We start from the raw sequence: 19946 nt of genomic DNA on the forward strand, positions 1-19946 counted from the left end.
TGCCGGAGTGGGAGCGTGAAAATGAGTGACTTGACTCTGCTATTGTGTAATTTACTGGTTGAGGAGAGTCATCAACAGCGTTGAATGTGCTAAGCAAACAAAGTTGGACATTAATTATGGGTTGGCTTTTTAGCAATGGGGGGATCAAGGCTCGCACGTGTGTGAACTTGACGCGTCTGCGCATTGAGCGTAGACAAAAAGGTGTTTTGCAACAACACACGACTGGAAGGATCCGGTCGTGTAATCAGATGAGGACGTGTTTTGCTATTCACAAGGTAATCACAACGGTGGTCAATCAGGCAAGGAAAGACAACAATTTCGGACATGTCAACACAAGGTCAAAGCTCCCCGTCGAGTACAGCTCGGGTGAGACCGTCGTGCATGACAACAGGGGGGTGGGGGGGCAGACAACATGATCGGCATATGACGGTGAACTTAAAACTTCTTCATGCGTTTTGCGGCTTCTTGGATAATTGATTTGCAAGGACGGCCCCGTTTGGGTGGGGTCTTGGGTGCGTTGTTTGGCTCATCGTCTTGATTGACCTCGTTGTCAATCCCATTGTCAAACAATTGCTCCTCTTTGTCGTCCAAGGGCTCAACGGCTTTCTGCTTTCCCTTGGTTGGGGTCGTGATTGTGTCTTGCCTGATGCCGAGGGAAGTTTTGACCAACTTAGAGAAGACGGATTGATTTGCGGCTTTTGATGTGCCAGCTAAAGGTAATTTGTTGGGAGCATCGCCTTTGCCTGCCACCTTTGGAGAAAACTTTGTCCTGGGAGTGGTCAAATATCAAGTCAGTTTCAACTGAGGGATGAGTTAATATCTACTGACAGTTTTTTTTTGGAGTCTCCTGGTCCGGGCAAAGACGTATTCATCCCTGGAGCTTTAAATTTTCCCAATTGATGACCGTTGGTGACGCTGACGTGGGAGACCTGATTACGGAAAGGTTAATTGTCAGACGACAGCTTCGTGAGTGTCCATGTCATGGCGTACCAAAACAATAGCCATATTATTTTCCATATTGAAGTCAACGAGGCGACCTATTATCTCGACCTCTCGCCCGACAACATAAAGGCTATGAGTCTTGATCAAGTTTTTTGTACCAAGAACCACATATTTCATGTTGAAATTCTTAAGGCATCGATTCTGTGTGAATAACAACGGTTAATGATTCAATATGATGTCAATTGATAACGTGGAGTGGAGACTGAAGTGAAGTGATCAAATGTTACCTCGGAATCCCAGTCAGAATGCGAAACAATAACCTCTAAGCTTGCACCCGTGTTGGCGACGTCGGAGACGACTTCTTGGCGCGAAGTAATCATACCAAGCCCCGTGATGAAGGTCTTATTTAAGAAGCTAGGCTGATCCTCTCCACTTGGACATATTTGAGTGACCACTTCGTGGTTGTAACTCAAGGTGGGTGGTGAACCATCATTCGGCGCAATCATCTTACCATGGATAGAGTAAATGAAGTCGGGATCTAGTATGTTGGTGAGGGCGGTATTGGTAACAAGTTCAACCTTGAAATTTTTGTCTTTATCTTCGTTTGTACCTCCACATTGGAGAAAGCTCGGAGTTTTGACGAATCCGTATTGATTTGCCCGGACGCTATCAAAGTTTGACTGCAAAAATGGTAAGCACGGATAACACAGCGGAGTAAATTCGGTGCGTACCTTGGCCAACGGTTCGAAGTGACTTGAGTAGGTCACGGGGTGGTTCGGGGCTCGCGTGGAATTCATTGTGCCGGGGAGGGGTTTGGACAAGTGCGGTGGTCAAATCCTGCTTGCGATGTTTGTGTTAGCCGGGAATGAATACGGATACTCAGGCACGGATAAAGATAACACGCACGGTATTCTGCTACGATAGCCAGGGGGATGTGGTGATTTGGTCAAGGTAATTGAGCTAAATTTAATTTGCGGGTTGAGAACGGTTGCAGTGTGATGGGTTCAATGGGGAGAAAGGAATTTGGTAAGTGGATGAAAGTAGGTGCGGTATGAGGAGCGGAAGGAGTATTTATATCATGAGTCATACTAACAATGGTCATGCGCTTGGTCAGTTCGGTTGTAATTCAAATGCGGCGGGATCGATTGGTTAGATGGTTGTGGCTGGAGTTTTGGTAGATAGGGTGTTTGGCTGGTTTGGGTAGGCAGGTGATTCTGGCGGTGTGAGAGGTGGATGTTGTCTGGTCGGATAATACAGAAACCAAGGGCAACGCGCCAGACCACAACTCAACAACAAGCGGCGGCCATGGCGGCAACGTCTATCGACCCTTTTCCAAGGATGGGACACTGTGAAAAATTATTATGCAAGACCGTGAAGAACTATCGGACTTATGATGGTGGCGCCTCTGTTGTTGGTTGGATGCGAGTTGAGGGTCTTGTACAAGCTTGCCTACTGTTGCAAGGTGGCCGGGTAAGGGGCGGTAGTGACGTCTACGGCGGTCCGGTGTGTGTATTGTACCTTGGTGTAAACCGCGGCCGACGTCGGGTTAACATTGCGTTGCCATGGTGTAGGGGTATTTCAAGGGGGGTGGCTTCGCGGCAGGGATGGTTGTCTTCAGGCCGATTGCGAACGTGATATTGGGGGGGCGGTGGAACTTGTTGGATGTTGAGTATAAAGCGTGGTTGGTTGGGGCGGGCAGTAGCTTCGGCAGGTGATTCCCTCGCTGAATTTCGAGCAGGGGTCATGCTCAAGCCCCTCCGCCGTAGCATTTGCGCGGTTTGGGGGGCGTTCCCTTGCTGCATTTCCAGCGGGGCTCATTCTCAAGCCCCTCCGCCGTAGCATTTGCTCGGTTTGAGGGGCTTGCCCATGCTGCATTTCCAGCAAGGGCTGTGACCAATCCCCTCCGCCGTTGCATTTGCACGGTTTGAGAGTCTATATACTTGTTGGCCCCCCTTTGCAATTGCCCTTGCGGCGCGCTGGGGGTCAACCACCCAGTACTTTAAGCCTTGCTAGCCGGGGATGGGTGCTGGGCTTTTGTTGATGGGGGCTTGGTTTTGGAGTTATGGCGTGGGCAAAACCCTTTTCTTTATTTTGTATAAGTTGCAGGGGGAACCCTTGATCTTTGTTTTCGTGATTGGCTGTCTTTAGTAAACTTGGATAAGTTGTTGCAGTCTTTTGGATACTTGATGTATCTCTAAGGCTGACACTAATCTTGCTGCTCACATGGATTGGACCTATTTGCATCAAAAGATGATTTCAGTTTTACAATCCCGCCACACTTGTTTTGACTGCGGAAAATGGTTTAATTAGCTTACCAGATTCTGCAGCTGGTTGAGATCCCAATATCTTTCTCACTTTGTGAAAAAGATGCCGTTCACCTAGGCGTGAATTCTCACAAATTCTAGATGATACCGGCCTTCTTTGGGGAAATATGCCAATTCAGATGGGCCTTTGTAACAGTGGTGTATATGTCGTTGATCTGTGGGAGGCCCAACCTGTGATTTGTAACAGCCTTTTACGCGCACACAAGGAGTTTTTCACTTTCTTCCTTTGGCTATTGGCCAAAGAAAATAATGCCTTTTTCTTTGGCTAAAAGCGAAAGGACAGCAGAGCTGGCTGGGCCAGCTCCACTGGAGCTAGTGCACTGCGTGGCGCTGGAAAAGGAGCCGGATGAGCTGGCATACATTTTATTGGTGTATCTGATACATACCAATACAATGATATGCTGTATCTGATACACTCCGATAAAATGTATTGTTGTATCCAATACAATGTATTGTAGTATCTGATACAATGTATTGTTGTATCTGATACAATGTATTATTGTATTGAACACAATGTAATTTTGTATCTGATACAATGTATTGTTGTATCAGATACAATGTATTATTGTATCCAATACAATGTATTGTTGTATCCAATGCAATGTATTTTTGTATCCAATACAATGTATCTTTGTCTCCATTACAATGTATTTTTACAAAAACAAGGGAAATCGCGGCTGCGCCGCGCGAACTCAATTGAAAAGACACAGCGTATGTAGCACCGTGAGGCAGCCATCAAAACTGCTTCCCAACAACAGGCTGGCACACAAAAAGATCCAAGCCGCTGCATTGTCTGGAATGCCTCCCAGTACAAACGGAGACGACCTGTACTACAGTGACCCCGCCATGTAAGCATACATGTTGTAAGCCTAATTTGCTGTAAGCATAGGATTTCCATCCACCATTTTTGGTTACCACAATTTTGATGCTTTTTATGCATAATGCATAATGCATAAAAAATTGGGGGGAGTAAACAAAAAAATGCTTGTGTAGGACTGGGAAAAGAGGCCGAGGGGCCATAGATACTGCTGTTCTCCATCTCTGAAACCATGAGAATCTCCGAACTACAGCTCTTCAACCTCAAAAATGTTCTTTCTTGAAATATCTGTGTGCAAGATAGTAATGAAAATACATACATATAAATATAAGCATACATGCGCGAATTGGCTATGGCAACCCACTCCTGGTGGTTGCCAATGTAAGCATAAACTGCCCTGGAAATTCAGAATGCTTATATAGGCCAGTCCTATATAAGCATACATTGATTTATGCTTACTTCACTAAGAAGCATACCTCTATGTAAGCATAGGATTTGTGTCCACCATCCTTATGGTCACATGGCGGGGTCACTGTACAATCTGGTAAAAGGTTGCTTTACATTGTGATGAAAAATGCCACCATAATACATCCTCAAGAAACAATACAAGTTCATGTTGGCCAGGCACAATAGAAACTGGCCAAATAGAACTATATTGTGGGTGTTTGCCACAGGTTAATTATTATATGAGACACTATTTTTACTTATACTAACATTGAGTACCAACACCAGCGCGCTGTACCTTGCCGCAATTTAATAATACATAATCTGGAATGACCATAACACAAAGTGAGACAAACACAAATACTAATACATGGGGAAAATATGAAATGCTAATAATTTAAACCAAAAGTACGGAACGACAAAATCAGCACCAGTTACGCAAATGCCATTGATGCTACAGAAACACCTGCCAGTCGCAGCACTAAGAGACTGCGTCTCCGATAACTGACACATTCCCGATGTTCATTGTGTGAGAATAGTTGGGTTCTGGCCCAACTATACCCACCCGGAGCCCTTCGCGACTGGTCGCGCGCGACAGCGCAACGTATAATTGCCTGTGGGAAAAGACTGGCTGAGGTAGAAATACACCAACCCAACCCAAAGTCTGTCCCTGCGCCTTGTTAATTGTCATTGCAAAGGCAGGAGACACCTGAAACTGATACCGGGAAAACCTTGTCGCACAGGATTGGTCTGGCTTGTGAATCAGGATCATTTTCGGGACCATAACTTTGATACCTGGTCTTGGTCCAGTCATGATCTCACACTTAAGGACATGAGGTTGAATTCCTTTGATCAGGAGCCTCGTTCCGTTGCACAAACCACTGCCGAGCGTCAAGTTTTGGAGGCACACAACAGGCATGCCTTCCTTGAGGCGAAGGACTGGTAATGATAGCCCTGGGAGTTGAATGTTAGCTAACAATTCGGGGCCTACCGTCTTGTCACAATCACTCAAAACTTCATCAACAGCTCTGATATCAATGTGTCGTCCCCGGAGGTAGCCAACGCAAGTTAAGTTGAGAAGTGAAACATTGGCGTTCAACGGTGTTAAAATCACCCGCGTCTTGTAAAACATCGCCAAGCCACGGTCGGCGTTGCAGCCCCGAGCTGATTCCAACTCCCCGTAAACAAAGCTGATGAGATTCTTCATTACAACCCGCTCCACCCGATTGGAGAATACTGGGATTCTATCCAGAGGAATCAGCTCTGAATTTGTTGACTTTTTTCACCTGACCCAACTGTTAGGAGCCAATCCGAAAACGCGGAAGCGTCACCATCTGCCGGAGTTATTCCAGCATCACCAGCGCCAGTCAAAAGGCGCATGTTACCAGTGAGACTATATCGTTGTATCATTGGCCATAGATACGAAGCAATTAGACTTGCAGTTCCTTGCGCGAAGAGATCCCCTCCACGGACGATGGGCAGTGTTTGCCAGAAATCGCCACCAAACACAGCCTGAATTCCGCCGAACGGAGCATCAGATTCGCGGAGTTCCCGCAGGGATTGGTCTACCATCTTGACAGTGTCCCGGTGAGTCATGGTTACCTCGTCCCATATAAGCACTCTCAGATCAGCCAACGTCCTACCTAAGTTTGTGCGAATGTCATAGTTTGCGTGGGATTCGGAGTTCACTGTGAGTGGAATGCGGATTTTTGAGTGGGCTGTCCCGCGGTCCTCCAGGACCATGGCAGCAACTCCCGAAGAAGCGACAGCCATAACCGGTATACCGACCCGGGTGAAGTGTTGAATAATAGCGTTCATCAGGTAACTTTTACCAGAGCCTGCGGGCCCATTGATGAACACGGGAGTAGGGTTATGCACATTCGAACAGTTAGCAATATGATCAAAAATGAACCGTTGGCTACTCTTCAAAGAATCAACACCAATCCTCTGGAGAAATGTCGAACCCGGGGACCGGGTATTAAGCACAATGGCAAATTGGTCCCAGTGCAATTTTGGTACTGGTTCCAATCCGACCTCTTCCCAGGTTCGGCCTTCCCCAATGACGTGTTTGTTGATGAAGAACTGAGAAAGACTGTTAATTGTTTCGGTTGTAGGCTCAATATCGCGGAGTTGTGTTTGGAGGCGGTGTTTACAGTCGTGTGCGAGTTCCTCTTGGAATGTTTGGATTAGTTTATTTGGGTTGCTCGGGGGGCTGGAAAATAACAACGTACAAAACATGTTCCGTAGTCCGTGACCCAACATCCAACCGGATGCTTCCTGAAGACACAATCCATAGTGATTGTCGGTCATGAGGAGTCCCTGAGCCTCACACAACGCCCTGAAGGTTCCGTAAAACGTGCCGTTTACCGTGCGAAGGTCCTCACAGTTTGTGGCGCCTCTCACATTCAACAACAGGAGACTGAGATATGACCGTTCGCCGTCTGTTGGTGTAGCAAAGTAGAGTCTACCAATAGTGTCCGATGACCGGCGTCTCGGAAGGCACCTTTTACCTGATGTCCAGTAGAAATGGTCTGGAACCTCGGAGTACAACAGCTCACAAGCATTTTTACCATATCCGGCTGTGTTTGATTTATTCAATTCAAAGAATTGAGTTGACGTCGTTAACCCAGCTTTGCCGGAGTTCATTTGATCCCGGGTGCCATCGCCGTCACGATAGTAGATGGTTTGATGTCCGGGGAGATGTAATGCCAAGCGCATTATGGCCGGGTACCGGTCAGAAATTGGGTATTGCAACAGCCTATGGACAGCTGTGGCAAGATCAAATCAACAAATTTTGATTAATATTGTGAAGGGCCAGGACACACTAACCTTCACAGGGACCTATGTAACCTTGTGTAACGTCCGTGGACAAATTTCAGTGTCTCGTCGCCGTTCTTAAGTTCCAACGCAGACCTGTCGACACCTTTGCAAATATATTTGAACATATATTTGGTTGCTGTAATCCCATACGGGATTTCCACATTAATGTGGCAGTTGTAGCGGAGTAAGAGATATTTGTTGTACGGGACTACATGTTGACTGGTATATTTATGTATGTCCTGACTTCACAACAGTTCTGCCGAGATTTCTGCGGCGGTACAGTGGATAGCAAGGCGGAAGTGCCGCATCGGCATGTTCAAGATCGTGGCGTGAGACCAATATTCCGTTGTTGGAAAAGTGCAATGCCTTTGCGCCGGGTTGAGCAAGAAAATCGTAGCCACGGACTAAGGATGCGTCAAAATGTTTACCACTTATGGCAAAGTTAGCAGCACAATATACAGAATGCGGTGGTTTTTTGGTTCCAAGAACGGGATTAGCAACGGGTTTGGAAATGAAGAGGAATTGGGAAGCGGGATAAACACTCACAATGAACCAAAAAAAGCAGTTATTGTAGTTGCTGATCTGCTTTTCACCAGGTGGGGTTCAATGTTGAAAAGCATGATAAAAGCTATTCCATTTGCAACAAGGAGTTAATGCAATTTCGATGTCTGGCGTTAGCAATTCTGCATTTAGATCATCGGGTTGTCTGATATAGAAATGCACCGGGTGGGTCGGAGCCAGTTATGGCAGAATTCGTATCGGGGATAGGAACCAGAGAAGCTTTGTTCATTGGGAGTCGATGGCCGGAACTGATTGCCTTTGAAAAAGAACAAAGAACAGCGTGCAAGACAAAATGTCCAGGACCAGTTGCTGTGCGTGGAAATGCCGTTGGCCCGCGCTCCTCATGTGACAGTGGAGAATATAAATAGGAGCTTCTCTGCTCTCTTCGATTTGGTCACCTGGATCACCGGGGCAGCCAAAGCGACACATTGAGCTAACATACTCAAATTTCACACACATAAATATATATTCTGATTTTGCTTCATATTTTGAGTCACAGGGCCCTGGGAGGTATTGACTGGCTTTGCCATAATAGTCGTCCTCTCAGGTTGTTCCTTTTATTAAAAATCATTGATTACGCCAACAGGCGCTTTTTCCGCAACCCTACAAGGGGAAATGCTGCGCAAAAAAAGTCCTTGTCAACGTAATTAATGATTTTTAATGTATTGTTGTATCCAATACTATTACAATCAACAAAGGGTAGTTATGTTACGTTGTGTTATCCACATAGGGATGGTAATCGGGCGGGCTCGGGCCGCCCGCGGGCTGGCCCGACGCAGCCCGGGAACTTGATGGACGGGCCGGGCCGGGCCAGCCTCATTCAAATGATGTCCAAACCCGAACCCGTTTATGACTTGGGCTGCCCATGGACAGCCCGCGGGCCGCCGGCGGGCCCCGCCCAAAAACCATAAGGAGCCAGAAAAATAAAAATAAAAATAAGAATTTAGGATAAATAGCCTTCAAAATTGTTTCTACTTGATTCCCAGGGAGGAGCAGTGAAAAAATAATTTGCGTGTATAAATTTAGTAATGACGAGGGAAATAACATGAAAAATCACTGCAAGGCTGCCCGCTTGGCAGCCTTGATCCAGTCTTGAGAGCAGATCAATGCCTCGACAGAATCTTCATTCAGGCGCATTCGATCATCATCAAGAACTCGCCCGCCTGTAGAGAAAGCCAACTCAGAGGCTACTGATGTTGTTGGGACCATGAGCACTGTCCTGGCAATCTTTGATAGTGATGGGAATCGAGGTGAATTCATTTTCCCCCAGCCAAGCAGGTCAAACTCGGAATCAGAATCGTCGGAGAGGATCACATTTCGTTCTTCGAGGTAAAGATCCAACTCAGCCGCAGGTGCATTCGGCGAAGCTTCAACGGTTCCAGCCATGTACTGATGGAAGGCAGTCAAGTCCTTGTTGATTGCCTTCGTTGGCCTCGTTTGATTTTGATTGGCGGTTGGCTCAGCGGCAGATGATGAAGCTGGAGCATACAGGTTCCATAGTTGAAAGACGGTCGATCGCACATTTCCGACAAATTCATTGATGTCCTGGTCGGGCGCGGTGTGCTGCTCGAGATGAAAGCGGAGGTATCGCATCTTAAAACGGGGGTCAAGAATAAGACCAACGGCCAGGAGTTCCTTTGATGGTTCCCAATACTTTTCAAATTTGGCCTTCATCGGCTTGATCATGTCTTTGAGGTTCACGAGATCGCTTGGATGGGCCGCATAATGGTTTAGTTGATGTTCAACGGCCGACATCGCTCAATATCCATAATTGATGGTTGGATATTGGGTGCCACTCAACAAAACCGTTGCTAAAACAAGACCGATATAAGTGACTCGGTCCAAAATGGTCCAATAAACAAAATTGAGAAGAAAAATAAACACCAACCTTGATAAAATGGCTCAAGGAAGTTTTCCATTGAAGCCAGTTCCTCCCATTGAGCCTCGGTCGGGCAGTAGTCATACTTATTGTCTTGGATCGCTAGTTCCTCGAAGGCTAGCTTGTAGGGTAAGGAAGACTCAATCATTAGGTAAGTGGAGTTCCACCGCGTCGGAACGTCCTTACAAGGTCGTTTCTTGTTGAGTTCGATGTCAACTGCAGTGAGCGCCTTTTCAAAGGCATCCATGCGGCTTGGTGATCCGTGGATGTAATGAACACTGTTGCGTAGTTGATCAACAGCTGAACCGGAGAATTTGAGCCCATCCTTGACGATGAGGTTGATGATGTGGGCTAAGCAGCGCACATGGAAATAACACGAGGTTGCACCGCCCGGAGTAGCAGAGCAATCATCCACATATCGTCGAAGTCTAACAAGGGCTGCTGTGTTTGAGGCTGCGTTGTCAACTGTGACAAAAGCTAGCTTGTTGATAAGCTTCCAATCACGTAGTACTTGACTGAGTCTGTCGGAAATAGCAGGGCCGGAGTGCGGAGGCGGAAGTGGTTGGAAACTGATGATTAACTTCTCAAGGCTCCATTGTGCGCTGATATAGTGGGCCGTGATCACCATATATCCAGTGAGATCGGAGGCCGTCCATAGATCGGTTGTGAGTGCAACATGGTTGGCGTCCTTTGCGATGAGAGCGATAAAGGTCGCTTTTTGTTCGTTGAACAATTTGATGCAATCGTTTCGCAGAGTCTGGCGTCCGGGCATCTTGAATTGAGGCTGAGTTTCTTTCATGAAATTGACAAAGCCTTCGTGCTCAGCCATTGCAAAGGGGTATTCATGTTGAATTACCATTTCTGCCATTTGTTTGCGAGATCAATCTTGATTGTATATCCAGACGGTGTGGCCGGCAGATTTGATCGACGAGCTAAAGTTCAAAAGACCTTGTTTCACCATGACACCGCCTTTCTCAACGAGACATTTCTTCAAGTGTCGATGGAGATGGTTGGTTCCAGCGGACGAGGCGCCTACAAGCTTCACTTCGCAGTAATTGCACTTGGCCTTCTCCTTGCCATCTGTGTCTAGAAAATGATGCCCATACCAAAGAAATTAAGAATGTTAGTATAATATTGGAATGGCTAGAGCAGGAAATATGGGAAGATTCAGGAAAGCAGAAAGATAATAACTCACCTATGAACTTGGAGAAGTGCTCCCACACACCACTCGTGAGTTTTCGCCTCTTCAATTGGCTGCCGCTGATCTCTTCTTGTGATTCGCTCTGGGTATCTGCTGGCAGTGGAGTCGGAGGCGGGTCATCACCAGATCGATTTGGTTGCATATTTGGTCCAGTGGAAGAGACTGGAATGTCGCTTTCCTCGCCAGTCGATTCAGCCATGTAGTCAAGGGTTGACGCCAAAAGTTGATAGCCGAGAGTCAATAGGTGTTCCGGTTCGTAGTTGGCAAGCGGATATCTGATAGATTTGGGGGTGGTGGTTGAACGGGTGGATTCGACGGCGGTGGTGGATGCGACGGCGGTGGTGGATGCGACGGCGGTGGGGGGAGTGGTGGGGTGTGTATTTTTTTGGTTCAGTCGTGCACTGCTCTTTGGCTATGGGGGGCGGTGGGGAGGGGTGTGGGGCTGAGGAGGATGGTAGTGGGGGGGATTCGACGGTGGTGGTGGCTGGATGGTGGGGGATTCGACGGCGGTGTGGGATTCGACGGCGGTGGTGGCTGGATGGTGGTGGGTGGCAGGGGATCGGTGGCGCTAGCTGTATCATGTGAGACTCACAGTGCACACGATATCCGCTTGGGTCCCCGCCCCCGGCCTATTCGGGGGTGGCCCGGCGGGACCCGACGGGCCGCCCGCCCCGGCCCGGATACAGTGGCGGGTCTGCCGGGTCGGGCCGACATTGATTTTTTCTTGCAAGGCGTCGCCCGAACCCGACCCAAACCCGGGGCGGGTTCGGGCCGCCCGCCGGCCGGCCCGCCCGATTATCATCCCTATATCCACATGATTTGGGTAACATAACTATCCTTGTTACCCGTAGGCCGTAGCTCCCCGTTACATCATTTGTAATGGGTTCTTTCCAGGCCTTGCGCGTAACATAATGGCCTAATCTTTTGCTAATTACAGGCCAAAATAGGCTGGAAGGAAACTGTTGGAATTTGAACTTGTTTCCGCTCTCCTTTTTTTCCTGTCAGCCTGTCACATGCATGTTAGCCTTCCCTTATGCATGTATTTTCTCCTATTCATTGTGTTCTTGAGCCCGCACCCACAACTCAAACACTTTGTCTATAGTCTATTTAAAACTACAAGATTACACAGGAATAAAAAACATCAGTCCTGACCATCTGTTCCAGTGTGCGCACTTTAGCCCGCCCACTGTCTTATCTGCAAAGGCACATTAGCCCCTTCGAGTGAGTTATTAGGTCTTATTTTCCAGACTTCTTGTCTGCTATTGGCTAATTTTCTCTCCGCCCGCTCCGGTGTGCGCACTTTAGCCCGCCCACTGTCTTATCTGCGAAGGCACATTAGCCCCTTCGAGTGAGTTATTAGGTCTTATTTTCCAGACTTCTTGTCTGCTATTGGCTAATTTTCTCTCCGCTCGCCTCCGGTTGAAAATCCTTCAGAAACAGCCTACAATGATGTGGTTATCTGGCGCTCCGCATGCGCCAATAACGTAACGGACAGCAAAATGTGGCTCATCAATTGGTGTGTTACCGTAACACGCAGCTGTTACAAGTAACTGTAACAATAACGGCTCAAAAACTGTTACGTTGCCGTTACATTAACATTATCCGTAACGTAACTACCCTTTGTTGATACAATGTATTGTTGTATCTGATACATAGCAATACATATCTAACATGTACCAATACATAGCAATGTATCCAATATAGCCTGTGTCAAAGTGAGAACAGGACACAAGTACCGGATATCCCGCACGAGATACTGGTTGAAGTGTTTGGTGTTGGTCACTCTGTACTTTTCTCAATCAACTTTCACAAGTGTTGCCAGTTGATGTTTTCTTAGTCAGGAACCGAGTGACTACCAAATCTACAATGTCTCTCCATTCGGTCATAGCACCAAGCCCTGCACGATGATATCCAAAAGCAAATCATCAGCCAAAAGAAAAACGGTCGTGAAAATGTATCGAGGAGTAAATATCTTTCCGGATGATTCTTACCTCGATCTCCACAAGCCAAAGTCTTTGCGATGGGCCCGTTGACTTCAATTCCAATCTCTTCGACTACTATCTTGATTTGCTTTCGGGTTAATGGGTGCTCATACATCAGGGTATTCATGGATGGAAATATGATGACTGGCGTATCTTTCGGGTTGGTCGCCCTTATCAAACTGGTCTGCAAGAGGTTTAACAACGCGCCTTGAGTAAAACAATCCCATTTTTTTTTCTCTCTATCTTCGAAATCCGCCGATGTACTTCCAAGAAGAGGACATGCATCTATATAGAAGCTTGTCGACCTACCAATAAATTATCACACAAGCCGTTGGAGATTTTGGCCAAAGTGTTTGCTGAGCATGGGCAAACTAGAATGACATCTGCCCATCTTCTGAGCTGTCGGCGAGAAAAATGAAACGGAAGCAAAATTATCAATGGATTTTGTTTGTCGATCTCTCGCTTCCGAGCAGTCGGCTCACGATCTCTTGTTTCTGGGCAGCGGGATCAGAAAAAGGACTGTGGGCGACTGGAACCAACCTCAATGTGAACAATCGGATCCGGAATTTTCTTCCAAGTCTGAAGAGTCAGAATGTCGAACACTGGATCAGTTCGTTTTCCCAAACTCTTCTTCCACCCAATAGCAGGGGGTCTATTCGTTTGTGAAAGTCCGTACATAAGCCACACACCTGCCACTCTTCCTCATCAGTCCAGACCTTGACTGGTTCACCCTTAGCAGTAACGAGTTGACTGGGTTCAAAGAAGTGAAGCGCTGATGGCGTTGTGACCACCTGGACTTCCAACATCTCATACTGGTAAATTTACAAGACAGGATAGTCAGTCTCCATGAGCCAAGAAAAAACAAAAAAACATCGACTACAACCGATAAGAGAGCGACGAGTCTAGCATCGTGACCTGACCTTCGAAAGTTCTTGAACTATCGTTGGAAGCTTGATAGTAGCCACACTGCCCGAGGTACCGATCAGAACATTCAGTTTGCCGGACTTGGACTGCTTTTCCATGTTGGTTTCTGCTGGAACTATAATTTGCAGGTACGGTTGTCAAGTCGAGTAAGACGGTGGCGGGGACCAGGCAGGTACATGCAGCTCGGGTAACATTGTTAACGCAGCTAAGCGTCTCTAGCAAGTATTACCCTGGTTGGACGGGGGTCTGCATGTATGTAATTGACGTCAGGAACTCCTGGATATATGCACATCATGCTCGGTTTGAGACTGGCTGCTAAAATCTGCATACATTCTCGGGATGTGAGCGCCGGAGCGCGCTGCCGCTGGTCGCTTGGCTTCAGAAGTCACGGCCGTTCAACGAACTGACTGAACCCCCAATGAGTGATCTCATAAGTCGGCAAGCCTCAGGAGGGCTCTCGGCCAGATGGGGGCTGTGACAGACGAGCTGGGATTGAGTGCTACTGGTATACTACGAGGGGCCGAAAGAGAGTCCACAGTCTCCGAGCTGGCGATTGGCAGCTGGACCGACAACACCGGAGAGATTTCGATCCGGCCTCTGCCGCAAGGAACGCCCAGTCTTCCCCTGGAACCCCAGCTTGTCCCAGGTTCCTGGCCTGCTGGCGAGGGCAACACAGTCCGAGTCGGAACAACAAGCCACTGGGCACCACTCGGACTAGGCTGAAAATCACTGGGAAAAGCTATATAAGGACGTCTCAGAGGACCCTTAGCCTTCATCCTCATCCTCATCCTCTCCCCGGTCACCTCACCTCACACAAGACACAGCCTTCTTATCCACATCTGTTGATTGCCCGCTGAACAGACTCTCTTTCATTCGTTCCTTGGAATCTTCCTTCTTTCCATCAGATCCTTAACTTTTCATTATACCCCACCAGCCGAAAATCTCTAGCCATCATGAGAACCTTTACCAACGGAGAAGTCAAATCGACTTTCGCGTCTCTCGCATCCCTTTTAATCCTCGTTCCCGCCGTTTGCTGCTCGGGCAAAACTTCAGGCCACAAACTCAGCAGAAAGCAGCTGCCCGTCCACTCCGAAGACTGGATGATACTCGGCAGCCATGGCCTCATGCTTACTCACTACCAAACCGGGCCTAAACATGTCAACGGCATTCCGGTCATCTCCCGCAGGGACAGCGACATCCCCCTCTTCTCTTCAACCCTGACCGGCCTGACGAGCAGCCAAGACGACTTCCTCGACTGGGACTCCGACCTCGTCACGGACCTCAAGAGTGCTCCTTTGCAATCCGCCACCTCTCGCGATGTCGTCACACGCAGTGGATTGGTCCACATCACCCGAAACTCTCAAGGAAAAGATGCGGTCCGAATCGAAGCTTCATCTCTCTTGAAGAAGCCCCTCACCCTCTCCCCCTACACCTCCAACAAAATCGCCAAGCGATTCACACAGGTCAAGCGCTCCTCCAAGAAGAAAACACCAAAACAAGCCAAAGTCGACACCAAAGCCATCTCCAAAGCCAAAGGCTTGGCCGCACTACTAAACTCAAACCACGCACAACTAGATGTCATGAAGGGCGCAATCATTCAAAGTGAGCTTCTGTATTTTTTCGTCAAACTTTCCCGCAACCTGTTTTAATCATTTGCTTCACTCCTTTCCTTCTCCCCAACAGCAAAAATCACTTGGTACACCGGCCACGACTTGTTGAACCCTTATTGCGCACAAAAATGTGAGAGTTGTTTGACTTGGCATGAGCTTCGCAGTCTTCTGATGCCCTTGTTTGAATCTTCAGCCGGATGGACCCCTACCGACAGCTCGTTGATCATCGCTGTCACTCAAGAGTGGAAAATGAGACCAAAGTGCGGGGATTTCTTCGAGTTGGTTGTCGTCGACAAGAACGTTGGTCAAGTCGGGAAGTCCGTCATTGCCAGAGGTATGCTACACCAAATTCGTCCTCTCCGTCATCCTTGAAATACAAAATTGACGGTGCTTTCCCTGTCGTTCAGTTGTTGACCTCTGTGGAGGATGTGCACCACAGGTCGCTCATGCAGACTTGAGCAAAGCCGCCTTTACTCGCCTCTTCAACCTCGATGTTGGCGTTGTCTCTGGCCTCGCCATGCGCAAGGTCGCACCACCCAAGAAGTGGAACGTAGCCCTCTATGGTCCTCGGATACTCTAGTTTTTTGATTTTGTTTTCAAAACTAGTAGTCTTTACACTTGATTTGTTTTGAGCTGTTTTTTTGTCTTGCTCTCTGTGGCGAAGTGTGTGGAATGTAGTTTATTGAGTCCTTTTCCTTCTGATCTAATTCATACCCATTCTATTATAAAATACTCTGATGCTTGAAAATGACTCTGGGAACATCCCGGCTTTGAGGATCCAGAGACGGATCATGTGCCAAGAATCAAACACGGTCAAGCTGTGTTGTATTTACCTTAGGACAGGGTTCTCAAATTTCAATACAAATGTGCTATACTGCCATCCATTTGACAGTCCCTGCAAATGTTGTATGTTTTCATGACATACCGCTATTTTGCAACTTTGAGAACCCGCCATTAAATCGGTGGGGCTGCGCTTCTTCCGCAGCCTCGGCGGGTGAGCGGGGGCTTCCCGAAATTCGATTTTCCACTTTTCAATTGATCAATCAACCATTCACGAGACCCCGACTTTTCATACTCCAGGTTCGACTATCATCCCCAGAATAAAATGTCGCTTCTCAAGAACTGTGTTGACCGCTGCTCAACTTCGATTTATAACCTGACTACATCAACTTTGAAACACTCTCCTCGCATCATTCTATCCAACCGTTTGCCTAATCGGTCATATCATTCTTACTCATTACGAGGCCAACTCCGGATCCAGAAAGTGAACGGGGCCTCACCACATACGAATGCAAAAAACAAGCCCGCGATTTTAAGACACGGTAACCTTGTATTGCTCAATTTTCATGTTTCGTTTTTCTGGAATCTTCTCCTCGTCCGAGATGTAAAATATTACTAACTGATTCCCAAAATCTGCCAAAACACCAGCGCGATCGATTTTCATTCAAACGGAACCAACGCCAAATGCCGATGCGTTAAAGTTCATACCAGGCCGACCGGTGATGAAAAGCGGCAGCCGAGAGTTCCTCTTAGGCGACGATACCCGATCATCGCCACTAGCACGATCACTGTTATCGGTTGAAGGCGTAAAATCGGTATTTTTCGGGCCCGATTTCATCAGTATCAATAAAGAAAGCGAAGCGGGCTGGCCAACGATGAAGCCGGAAATTTACAGCCTTTTGATGGAATTTTTCAGTGCCAGCGATCGACCGGTTGTTCAAGAAGGTCCGATTGAAGAAGACTCTGGTCCGCTTGACACCCGGATTAATGATGACGATAGTGAAGTTGTGGCTATGATCAAAGAGCTGTTAGACACAAGGGTCAGGCCTGCAATCCAGGAAGATGGTGGCGATTTGGAGTACAAGGGGTTCAATGAAGAGACTGGGGTTGTTCAGCTGATGCTCAAGGGTAGCTGTCGGGGATGTGATAGCAGTGCGGTGACTCTCAAGAGTGGAATTGAACGGATGCTGATGCATTACGTACCGGTCAGCTTCCAGTCTTCGCACTTATGCCCAACCAACGCCATGCTTGTTATCAGGAATGGCTGGAAATTTCCCTACTAACGGTTGATCCCTTGTTTTCTTTTTTAGGAAGTGCAGTGTGTGGAGCAAGTGCAGAGCGAAGAGGAAAAGATGGCTCAAGACGAATGTATGTATCCAACTTTTTTTTTGCTGCTCTGAGTCTGATCAAGTCTAATGTTAAAAATCATGCCCTTCTCAATTTCATGCAGTTGCTAAATTTGAAGCTCGTCTTCGAGGAGGAGGAAAAACGGTGGATATTTAGTGAGAAGCGGGATCCAAATTTACAATGAAGTAAGTTTCCTGCCATGGGTCATTTCACACCACAATTTGTCTTTGTTTCTTATGATTTGTATATCTAACCATGCAAACAGTTTCATCTCTCCTCATCACATTGTTTTGTTTTTTTGGCGTGCAACCTCATCATCATCTTTGATTTATAAATGTGTATATTCCATTCTACCCATTTTATAGGTAGCACCAGTTTCTTTTGAAGGAAGGAATATGTAAGATATTGCATGAGCTTGTGTAGATTTTTTTAGTGCCTATTATTTTGACATTGTGCACTAAGCTTGTATAGATAGCAACTAGATAAGTGTACGGAATTTCTGTCAAAAGTCCAAAAACATAAGGTTTTTAGCAAAAAAACCTTTCCCAGTAGGGTATCAAGTTGTAGTCTTGTACTCATTTTGATCTCAGAGGTGTAAATCTCTGGAAGGAATGTGGCTATGTTGTGCTTAAGTACATGCAGTAAGTCTTCCACCTGTACATGAATTGATCTGATTTTCCTTGTCTCTCCCTTATATACCCCATCTAAACTACAGTCAAATTCTTTTCCACACTGGATATCCATCTAGTCTCTCTATCTTTTGAATTTCTTTCCTTCAAGACACCTTCATTTTTTCTCTCCCTCCCATCCATAGTTGGAAAATCTATCTCCATGGTCTCCATCAACAAGTTACAAATGGTTACAAAAAATACAAATGTACATGCCAAAAACAGCTTCAAGGAACAATGGTGCTTGAATGCAAATTATGCATTTTTATTTGTGAAATAACAATTTTATCTGGGGACCTGAACTCCAGATTCCATCAAGAAACAAGCATGCAGAAACAATTGTTTTGTTTTCACTCATCTGCTGAATTGGGGACAGGGACTTACAATTGATCCTGCAACCTACATGCAGGAAAATTAAAAGGAAAATTGGATTTTGAAACCCCAGAGCTGCCACTGCCATATTTCAATTAACTAGAGCAGTTTTCTCAGGAGGTGGAGGGGATGTGTTTTGCAGTGGATTTGGAGGCTAAATTGACAGTTTCTTGAGCCTTTTAATCTGGCTGTAAATCTAGAGGGGGAGAGGATTGAATATGGGAGATGCAGCAACTAACTTTGAATTGAATATCCAATTTAGATGTGCAGCAGCAAAGCTTCCTGGCGGCTTCTGCCCACTAGTGTCAAAATCAAAGCCAGAGAAATTGAAGCAAATCCAAGGCAAAATTAGTCCATTATTTTTTCCATTTGGGAAATGTAATATTGCTCATGAATAAAACACCAATCTGCTTTTTGAACAGTTCCTGTGACTTGCCTTGTTTCAACAGATTCAACCAAGACCAAATGTCTCATCCACCAAGCCTTTCTGGACAATATAACAGACAGGCTTCACTTTTGGTATAACATATTATCAAATCCTTACATAAATGAGATTTCAACTGCAAGAACCCAGCTGGTGTATAAATTGATGTGACTGAAGCTTTACTAAAGTAAAATGATCATTTGACCACCACATTCCTGGCCAATTTTTATGCTAGCAAGTTGCAGAGAAATAATCAGACATGCACCTCAGGATAGCAAAAATTCTAGTTAAGTTGATTTGAAAAATTGACTGATTCCCATTTTTTCAAACTTCCATGGTAATCCTAACACTCTCAAACAGAATTTTCTTGTGGTTGTCCAGTACACTTCCAAATCAAGTTTAGCTCGACTTGCAAAAAGAGGTCTTTCTTGTGAAGCAATTGAGCAAGAAATTTGTGACATACAGACAGGACTGACACATCTTGAAGATTCCGCAGAAGTAGTGCATCAGAACTCTGAAGTTGCCCTGCAGAACTCCGAGGTAGCGCATCAGAGCTCTGAAGTCACTTTTCAGAACTCCGAAGCAGCACAAGAGAATGCAGGGGCTGTGCAGGGTGGTGAGTAAGCTGAGCCTACATTTTCCATTATGAATATTTAACGGTATCATTAATAGTGGAAAAATCTGACCTCAGTCCAACATATTATGGAATTCCCTCGCAGAGAGGTTGACTGGGATAAATTTCCAAAGATGATATACTGCCCTCAGACAAGTTCCTTTGTGATGTTAGGCAAAACTGTTGAGTTTTTATGTATTCAATGCTTTCCAGTTTTTTTTTTTTTTTTGCTGATGGG

At 46.5% G+C, this 19946-nt stretch overlaps 4 protein-coding genes across 4 annotated transcripts; 2 read left to right on the forward strand and 2 right to left on the reverse strand.

Moving 5' to 3' along the window:
* Positions 1 to 435: 435 nt before the first annotated feature.
* Positions 436 to 1739, reverse strand: PtA15_14A211 (uncharacterized protein; the record flags this gene model as incomplete). The annotated part of the gene is made up of 3 exons (XM_053162904.1): positions 436 to 769; positions 829 to 929; positions 1674 to 1739. 3 exons carry the CDS (start codon positions 1737 to 1739, stop codon positions 436 to 438), a joined length of 501 nt encoding a protein of 166 aa, XP_053026883.1.
* An 11048-nt stretch (positions 1740 to 12787) lies between these two features.
* Positions 12788 to 13992, reverse strand: PtA15_14A212 (uncharacterized protein; the record flags this gene model as incomplete). Its single annotated transcript, XM_053162905.1, has 6 exons — positions 12788 to 12885; positions 12980 to 13154; positions 13280 to 13369; positions 13511 to 13549; positions 13660 to 13782; positions 13891 to 13992. The coding sequence occupies 6 exons, from the start codon at positions 13990 to 13992 to the stop codon at positions 12788 to 12790; spliced, it is 627 nt and encodes a 208-aa protein (XP_053026884.1).
* An 855-nt stretch (positions 13993 to 14847) lies between these two features.
* PtA15_14A213 (uncharacterized protein) lies at positions 14848 to 16084 on the forward strand (the record flags this gene model as incomplete). The annotated part of the gene is made up of 5 exons (XM_053162906.1): positions 14848 to 15357; positions 15481 to 15496; positions 15578 to 15634; positions 15698 to 15838; positions 15912 to 16084. 5 exons carry the CDS (start codon positions 14848 to 14850, stop codon positions 16082 to 16084), a joined length of 897 nt encoding a protein of 298 aa, XP_053026885.1.
* Positions 16085 to 16609: 525 nt separating this feature from the next.
* PtA15_14A214 (uncharacterized protein) lies at positions 16610 to 17787 on the forward strand (the record flags this gene model as incomplete). Its single annotated transcript, XM_053162907.1, has 4 exons — positions 16610 to 16826; positions 16933 to 17489; positions 17595 to 17652; positions 17735 to 17787. The coding sequence occupies 4 exons, from the start codon at positions 16610 to 16612 to the stop codon at positions 17785 to 17787; spliced, it is 885 nt and encodes a 294-aa protein (XP_053026886.1).
* Between the last annotated feature and the right edge of the window lie 2159 nt (positions 17788 to 19946).

Source organism: Puccinia triticina, chromosome 14A (genome assembly GCF_026914185.1).
Source record: "Puccinia triticina chromosome 14A, complete sequence".
NCBI classification, from domain to species: Eukaryota; Fungi; Basidiomycota; class Pucciniomycetes; order Pucciniales; family Pucciniaceae; genus Puccinia; species Puccinia triticina.